The sequence below is a fragment of the Tachypleus tridentatus genome, chromosome 13, assembly GCF_004210375.1.
Source record: "Tachypleus tridentatus isolate NWPU-2018 chromosome 13, ASM421037v1, whole genome shotgun sequence".
Lineage (NCBI taxonomy): Eukaryota > Metazoa > Arthropoda > Merostomata > Xiphosura > Limulidae > Tachypleus > Tachypleus tridentatus.
Genome location: NC_134837.1, coordinates 109130939 through 109140509, shown reverse-complemented (window position 1 = coordinate 109140509; position 9571 = coordinate 109130939). Strand labels below are relative to the sequence as shown.

Genomic DNA, 9571 nt, shown 5'->3' with positions numbered 1-9571 from the left:
GCAACTCGCCGTTACCGAGACGTGTCTTTGGGTCGAGAGTGTAAACAAGTAGGTGATTGTAGAGGGCGTTGCAGTTATATGTTAGGTTATTAATTAGTATAGGTATAAAGTCTTCCGTTATAATAACTTACCGAAAGATGACTTAATAAGGTCAAAACGCTGTTCTTCACTTTAGTTTTAATACCTATATCAGTCATCTTGTGATACATTTTTACATCCAATGGGTTTGAACTCGTCGTCACGAATTTATATTTTGTCTTTCGGGAACCCCCCAACTAAGAGACAATTGCACTTACTTGCCACCTTTCCCTAATCCAACCCTGACCACAGTTATATAGCTTTATAGAAAACGTTTTAACAGATAAAACCATTAGAAATTTATTGAAACAATGAAAAGATATTGCAGTGATTAAAATTTTAAGAACCTCGATCAGGTTGAATATGAAGTTTTTAAGGAAATTAAGATTTCATCGGATATTAGCATGAGGTCTAATTAAAAAGTATTTACGTTGGTTAACAGGGAATAATTACTATGTATATCGACAAGTGATGAATCATCTGTTTGGTTAGTGTTGTCTTGACTCCCAAACAGATTTTTGAGAATTTATGTACTGTAGGTGTTTTTTCTACAAATATCCCCTCCCTTCCAGTGCAGTGGCATAGTGATATGGCTACAGACTTATTGCTAGGAACTGGGTTTGTGCATAAGAGCAAACCAAACACGCATAACTGTATTGATACCATATAATTTTACTAAGTAAAATACAAATATAACAAATAGTCTCATCCGTTTTGATGGATTTTAGTTCTGTTTCTATTTAACATTTTGTTGCCATAAAAACTTTTTTATAATATATTTGGTCGTCTTTTGACTGATAGCGTAAGAAGATTGTAAATGGTTGGTATTACTCGTGATGACGAGAAACCCACTTGAAGTAACAACTTATCTCAGAACAGCTGGTATAAGTATTAACACTCGCTAATAAAGCTTTTTTAACCTGAAGAAGGGCAAAACGTTCTTCTCTGCTTCATTAGTAAGTAAATACTCTTACCAGCCGTGCTGGGATACGTTTGCTATCACTATTTCCATGCGTTCAAGGCCACAGCTAAATGATTGACACTTTCATCTTCTTCGGTAGATGGCGCTAACAACTACGAAATAAAAAAAGAAAAAGCAACTAAACAACCAGTGAAATTAGTTATGAATAATTCGCCAATGATGATCACGTGCATCTTCCGGAGTGGTGACTATCTAAATAAATGGGAGATGTCTGTCACATCACAGAAGTTGAGTAGAAGCAGCAAGAAGCACGATTTTAGTCTCTCTGTCATCAGTAATCAAGACTAGACATAAAAGTGTATTTGAATATTAATTTATTACCATAATATTTGCTATATATTTAAAACATCGTAATTGGAATCAGAGAGCTATTATAGCAACGTCTGTTTTATAAAACTTTTGTTATGTGTTTCTAAATCTAATATATACGTTTTTAAGCAAACGAAACTTTTTTTTGATCACCTAAATAATGATGAGTCGCGAGGACGTTAAAACATGCACAACTGCAGTAGAAATCTGTGGGCCAACAGCATGTGTAGAAGATGTTCATGCCATGCTCTTGGAGCCCAGACCTTTTCGACCGTTTAAAACCAGCGAAGAGTATCTGTATGCCATGAAAGAAGACTTGGCAGAATGGTTGAACGCATTATACGGTCTGGACATTACAGTAGACAACTTTTTGGAACGGCTAGAGACTGGGGTCATTTTGTGTCGACATGCGAACAATGTACATCGCATAGCGCGAGAATGGCAACAAGATGGACAGAACGGATTAAATTTACCTATCCCGCAACGTGACATTGTGTATCGGACTGATGTTCAACCTGGCACATTTCAGTCTCGTGATAACGTATCAAACTTTATTTCCTGGTGTCGGAAACTGGACATAAAGGAATGCTTGCTCTTCGAAACTGATGACTTGGTACTCCGAAAGAACGAAAAGAGTTTCATTTTGTGCTTGTTGGAGATAGCTCGCCAGGGGTCAAAGTTCGGGATGCCTGCTCCACTCTTGGTCCAGATGGAAGAGGAAATTGATGCCGAACTGGCAAACGAAGACTTAGACTGCGAATGTCAAGAGGACTTAAGTGAACCAATGAGTAACAAACCACAGATCATTACAAATGATCTACGAAGTCTTCATGAAAGAGTAAGTGGTTTAATTATTTATTTTTGATAATTTAATTCGAAAGATCCAAGTATGTTATTTATGAGCCAGCATGGCTCGGTGGATAAGACACTCACTCGTAATCTAAGAGTCGCGGGTTTGAATCCCCGTCACGCCAAACACGCTCGCTATTTCAGCCATGGGGCCGTTATAATGTTACAGTCAATCCCAGTATTAGTTGGTGAAAGAGTAGCCCAAGAATTGGAGATGGGTGGTGATGATTAGTTGCCTTCCCTCTAGTCTTACACTGCTAAATTAGGGACGGCTAGCGCAGATAGCCCATATGTAGCTTTGCGCGAAATTCAAAAAACAAACAATGCTATTTATAATTTTAACTGACATAAAAATGTTGGCTACAAATTGTTTTTGTTATTATTTGGGTTGTTTGTAATGTTCAGCTAGCTGCCTTTTCGCGTAAGTGACAAAACTATAGACAGATATTCTAAATTCATATTTAGTGAATATTAACAGCCTCTGTGAATAGAAACATTAGTAAACTATATAAGAGAATGCAGTGGATAATAGTATAATACTGAGAGAAATACATTGTAACACTTATGGCTATTCATACAAACCTTTGGAAAATTATCATACTATTGAGAAAGAAATTAAAAAAATTAGTAAGTTAGTCAAACTTTTGGAAGTATTAGAGACAAATCTTGGAAAATATTAGTCAACTATTCAACCAAAATGCAGAGAGAACTTTGAAAATTAGTAAGCTAGACAAACCTGGGCCCGGCATGGCCAGGTGAGTTAAGGCGTTTGACTCGTAATCCGAGGGTCGCGGGATCAAATCCTAGTCGCACCAAACATGCAAGCCCTTTCAGCCGTGGAGGCGTTATAATGTGACGGTCAATCCCACTATTCTTTGGTAAAAGAGTAGCCGGTGGGTGGTGATGACTAGTTACCTTCCCTCTAGTCTTCCACTGCTAAATTAGGGACGGCTAGCGCAGATAGACCTTGAGTAGCTTTGCGCGAATTCAACACAAACAAACAGACAAACCTTTGGAAATATAAGTAACTTACGTAGACAAACCTTTTTAAATATTAATATATTATACAGTTAAATACATTAAATATTAATTAACTGAATACTGGCAGCAATACACGAATAAACGTATTGGAATTACTAGAAAACTGTACGGACAAATGTTTTGGAATGTTTGTATACTAAATATTAAAAAAACTATACTGGAAGAGTTTTCGAAATATCGTTACTACACAGATGAAGTACTATTAAACTATATATAGATAAATACACAACAAATATAATCTGTATCAAATAAAATTTACGAAATAGTAGTAAATTATACAAATAAATCTTTGGAAAAAGAAGAAAATTATACAGCTAGAACTTTAGAAAGATTAGTAAGCTATTCAGGCAAATATACCCAAATATAAATACAAGCAAATTAGAAAAACAAATCTTTGTTCGTTTGTAATTAAGTGCAAAGTTACACAATGAGATATCTGTGCTCTGTCCACCCCAGGTATCGAAACCTGGTTGCTAATGTTGTAAGTGCACAGACATACCGCTGTGCCACTAGGGGGATAAACCTGTGGAAGTATTAGTAAATTATACAGACGCGTTTTGCAAATGATTTATTGAATTGAACGAGCATACCTGTTATAACAAAATTATACAAAGAAGTGCATATCTTGAAGTTAATTTCATAAATTAAATGTATTTGGACGAGAACATTTTGATGATAACTACGTAGATGTCTGACAAGAGGGATGAGGTAGTATATACCACGCAGATATTTTGATAGTACAATTCTTTTTAGTTATTCTATGGAGTCGACTAAGTTCGCAAGCGAAATGTGTGTGTTTTAATATAGTAAAGACACATCGGGCTGTCTGCTGTGTTCACCAAGGGAAATCTAACCTCTGATTTTAGCATTGTAAATCCAACTACTCTCTGCTGTCCCACTGGAGAACTCCTGCGAAATGAAAGTAGACTACAGTTCTTTGAGAAATACTAAACACTACACTGTTAGTAAACTTTTATGTATTTGTATAATGTCTTTGCTGGTTACTACTTGAAACATTTTCATTATTTGTATGACTTATGTCTTATCCTAATACTGAAAGTTTCTTTTAACTTTATTTATTTGTAGCTTCCTACCAACGTCCTGGTTTGACACGAATAATATCTAAAAATGATCTAGTTGATAGACACTTAATATTAGCTGCTGTTATAGAGTTATGCTTAAAGCTAGTTTTGAAACTGTTCTCGTTATGTACATAACGTTTTAATAGCATGTTTTACGATGATATTTGCAGTAATTGCATTGGTAAAGTGTGGTCTAGGATGATCACTTCCCAGTTAAGAAACATAGCGTTTATTTTATTTAAACTTTTGTTTCTATACCATGAAACTGCCTGTCCTGGAACCATAGCCACTAAAAATATTAGTTTGCCCATTCGTTTAATCTTCAGTACGTGCACTATGAAACTGCCTGGCCTGAAACCCTAACCACCAAAAATATTAGTTTATCTACTCGTTTTACCCTTAGTATGTGTATTATGGCACTGTTTGGCCTGAGCCTCGACTATAAGAAAGATTAATTTACCAACTCTACTATTTATTAAACCCTTAGTATTTATAACATGAAACTTCCTAGCCTATTCTCAATTACAAAAATCAACAACGTTAGTCTCTTATTGTTTAACTCTTTCTTCCCAAACAATATTACTGTCCGACTTGGATCTTAGCCACTGGAGACAGTGCCTATCGTGTTGAAAGATAATAAATACATTATAAAATTATATTTCTATTTTAAAGTGTGCATCGAGAGTTGCTACCTTACAACCTAATGTTAAAATTATCTGTGCAAGTTGCCAAACAATAAAAACACGTGAATGTGTGTACTTTAAGAACTTTCTAGTTTTCTAAGGAAATGTATAACTCTTACAATTCGTACTGTTTATGAGACTCAACCACCACGTTCTTCTTTAGTCCACTTCTAGTTAGTCTAGTCCATTTTTGGTGTGCTAAAGCCAGTCTTTTGAACACATGATCGACATAAGCGATACAACAACTTTCTAGACCGGTTCATTATCAGTCACAAGGCTCGAGAGTTTTTTTTGTAATTTACCAAGAAGGTTAGCCTTGGGAAGTTGAAAAGGGTCTATATTGATTAATAAAATATTCCTAAAGTGTACGATCTTTGAGCATACTTTTATGTAGAATTTGTGAACAAGATATAGTTGTGAAATACGATTAGTAATATTTCTAACAACGAGCTTGACAGAAAAACTTGAACAGATCGATAGAGCCCGCCTTTGACAGTTTTATTTGCATTTTTCAAAATTTCGCACAAAGCTATACAAGGCCATCTGCCAACACTAGTCCCTAATTTTGCTCTGATAAACTAACTTTCTTGTGGATCTGGAACTAAAAATATTTGCGAGCATTTAATTTTAAATTGTGTTACTTTTTTCCTTTTTACTCAAATAAGGTGAAAGTAGTCCATTTATATATTTTTTTTGGATAAGCAAAATTTAGTAACTTTCTTAAATTGTATTTGATGGTGATGCACTTTTATTAGTTGGGATAACGAAAGTAGGCTCAAAATTATTATTTTTTTAAATCTCGAAGCACTCTAAATTCTTGTTTCTTTTAAAATTGATTATAAATAACAACTGAAAATCTTTGAATCTGGCAGATTGTAGGTCTCTTATTTCTCAAATCGCAACCAAGTCTCTAAGTCTTATAAAACTCACCATAACAATAATAGGCTGGAAAAATCACAAGTTGTATCTCTTTAGAAACTCACAGCCTTAGTAAGCCATATAACTATTTGAGTTCTATGTGATTTAGGATGTTACAGCATCAGCATGTCAGCTAAACCTCTCTAACTTTTATATCCAAGAAAATTAAAACATTAGCAAGTCATTTAAGCTTTAGAATTTACGTATTGTCACAACCTGAATTTTTAATAGTTAAATTACGTAGATGTTTGTTAGAGGGAGTTAATCACAATTGTAATGTAATAATCCATAAATTATGCGTAGTAGGTAAAAAAAAAAAAAAGAAAAAAGAATGAGATAAATTTGTTGCCTTTTTTTTTAATTTTGCGCAAGTTTACTATAGGGTTCTCTGTGCTAGCTGTCTCTGACTTAGAAATGATAGATTGACTCTAAAGTTATTTTTTGTACTAGTTAAAGGTGGATTTGACTGACACATTATAACACCTCCTATGGTTGAAAGGGCAAGTATGTTCGATGACAAGATTCGATCTCGCGATATATAGATCAAGCCAAACACTCTATCCATTCGGCCATGAGAGGTTAAAACGAGAAAGTGTAAATTATTCAGTACATTAATGAGTGATACAGTTCATTGTTCGTGATTTGTAAGACAATGTGTGTTATCGCGTCTTTTCAGTTACTCTGTGAGTTAATCAGGATGTTTGTTATCGATTAATTAGCATAGAAATCCTGCAGATAACTTTATAATTATGTTAAGTGAACGTACTATTAGTTTCGGAATTTCTGTTGAAGTATTGTTTATGAAGTTAGGTCTACAAGTGAACATAACCTATAGTATAGCAAACGTTATAGAAGAAATAAATTATTTGTTATCGTTATGTGGATTGCACTTGTCATTGTTTTTACGATTGGTTTTGTTTGTTTTGAACTTCGCAAAACTACACGAGGGCTATCTGCACTAGTCATCCCTAATTTAGCACTGTAAGACTAGAGGGAAGGCAGCTAGTCATCACCACCCACCGTCAACTCTTGGGCTACTCTTTTACCAACAAATGATGGGATTGACCGTCACATTATGATGTCCCCACGGCTGAAAGTGCGAGCATATTTGATGTGATTGGGATTCGAAACCGCGACCCTCGGATTACGATTCGAGTGCCTTAACCACCTGGCCATGCCGGGCCTATTTTTACGAAATAATCCAGAAACTTGCACAAGAATAGGAAAAATTACAACACTGTTGTCAGAAGTAGAATTAGTATGGTAAAAATAAAATAGAACTCTAACTAAATTCCAAGATAGCAATCCAAACACAAAGTTAAATAAAAAACAAACTTGTTGGAGATGATGAAACAATAAAAAAAGGACAAGCAGAAAGAAACAGAGAAAATCAAAAAACAGGAACAAAAATCAAATCAAAAGAAGAAAAGAGATGGAAAGAAAAAGAAAACTATTAAGAGAAAGAGACATAGACTTTAAGAGAAGATTTGAGAGAATGAGACATACTACTTAAAAACAGATTTAAGAATAAGTCTAATTAAAGACAAAAATCAAATAAATTATTGATCATTCATAGAGAAATTAATCGTTGAAAGAACCCTAACGATTCTTAAAATAAATATGTAATCATCAGGATAATAAACTTTAAAAACTTATATTTGAGTAAAACATGGACAGAACATTACAAGATGTGAAGCTGTACAGGTAGAGCTTCCACAACAAAGAACATCAGAAGTAGTCACCTTTGAGAAAAGATGTAAGACTTCTATAAGATCCTCACGTAAAAGCACGTTACTACCTCACTTAAGAAAGATGTATAATGGGAACCATAGAGGTCTTACAATTAATCATTCAAGTAGGTTATGTGATTTGTTCATGGGAATATCCAGGTGTCTTCTTCAATGCTTAAGCTGAACAAAATAAACCGCCTGATGAGATTGATACTGGAAATGTACCCTAATATGTCTGTTAGCCAAATAAATCCCATTTGCAAAGAATATTAATAATTTTAAAGAGAAGGGGTAATAGAACTGAATCACAAACAGTCCATGCGCATTACTTGTAGTACTTGTGAAGAAGATAAAAGCTGGATTCACGAAGTTCTGCTTATACTAGTGAAGAGTAAATGAAGCCACAACGAAGGATGCTTATCCACTGCTAAAGACTGATTCTACTTTGAATACTTTAGCTGGATCAAACCAGAAAAGTTGATCTGAAGAATAGATTTTTGAAATTCGAGTTGAAGAAGCAAGTATAAATAAGACAGCCTTTACTGAAGAAAATGGATTGTGATAATTTGTTATTATGCAATGCACCTGCTACATTATAATTACTAAACGTTAAGAAAATATACCTTTACACACCAGGAAATATAAAAAAAATATCAATGTTTAACCCAACGTTTCGCCTTTGCAGCTTCTTCAGGGTTAATATACATAACTGATATGCATATTAACCCTGATAAAACTGAAAAGGCAAAACATTAGTTTCAATATAAAATATATTATTTTATATCTATCTGAAATATAAAGGTCGTTTTTTTTATTGTTATCAAAATGTATAAATCCACTCAGTATGCAGCACAAATTTCGTAAGAAAACATAACATTTTAATGAATAATGAAGAGTGCTTTTTTCCAAACTGCCATAGAACGCTGTACTCGTCTGCTTGGATTGAATAATGGTTGTAATGGATTAGGAAACATTCTGGATCAGATTAGGAGAGAAAACCTTAAGTTGAAGTGTGAATTATTCTGTCAGTAGGTGAGTTTCCTGGGGCACATGTTCAGCAGAGAAGGAGAGTCTGCAAACCCAACTAAGTTTGAATATGTCTTGAATTTGTCACAAACAAGTAACATGCATGAGATAAGAGTATTTACGGAATTGTGCTGGAATTGTTGTTATGTAAAACCATCTTCTGTTGGAGCACAAATTATTTGGAAATGATCTAAAGTTTATTAGAGTGCTGGTTGTAAGTTGGCACTCAACAAACAAAAGGAATAACTGACCACTATTCCTGTACTAGTATACTTAGTTCTTGCAGATCCCTTAATTTTAGATTTTAGATGCAGATACCAGTTATTTTCTAAGAAGAGCAGTTGACAACAAGAAAAAGAACATGGCATTACCTACTACAGCAAGATAATGAATGCAGTAGTAAAGAAGTATTGTGCAACTTGGAAAGAACTATTACTTAATCCTAAGTAGTTTCTATCACTACCTACATAGCCAAAAGTTTACATTCTGGACAGATTATGCAGTATTGAAATAGGTGGTGAATTTTGACAATCCAGAAGGCTAGATGCCAAGATTGCTCCAGAAACTCCATTAGTACAACTTTAACATCATCATTTAAACTGAACAAAACCATGGAAATGCTAATACATTATCCTGAAGACCATGTGTTGCTGAAGAAAGTAAACATTGTGAAAAGAAGAGAAGCACAAGACAACAAAGATGACTAAATTAAAGTACTTTAGTTATTCTGCATATCAAAAATAGTATAAAAACAAAAGACAAATAGTTCCTTCACAAAGACCAAAGAAACAGGTATCCTGGACACAGTGGCACTGATTATGCCTCTAGGAGAGCTTGTTATGTCGGAAATTGGAAGGTACCAATCGATAGAAA

At 34.3% G+C, this 9571-nt stretch overlaps 1 protein-coding gene across 1 annotated transcript in view; it reads left to right on the top strand.

The window, feature by feature from the left end:
• Positions 1-1276: 1276 nt before the first annotated feature.
• The window catches only part of LOC143239409 (uncharacterized), a 39862-nt gene continuing 31567 nt past the window's right edge, over positions 1277-9571 (top strand). Inside the window, exon 1 of the mRNA XM_076480438.1 lies at positions 1277-2207. Coding sequence (XP_076336553.1) covers positions 1530-2207 — 678 coding nt within the window. The 5' untranslated portion in view covers positions 1277-1529. The remainder of the gene's footprint in view (positions 2208-9571) is intronic.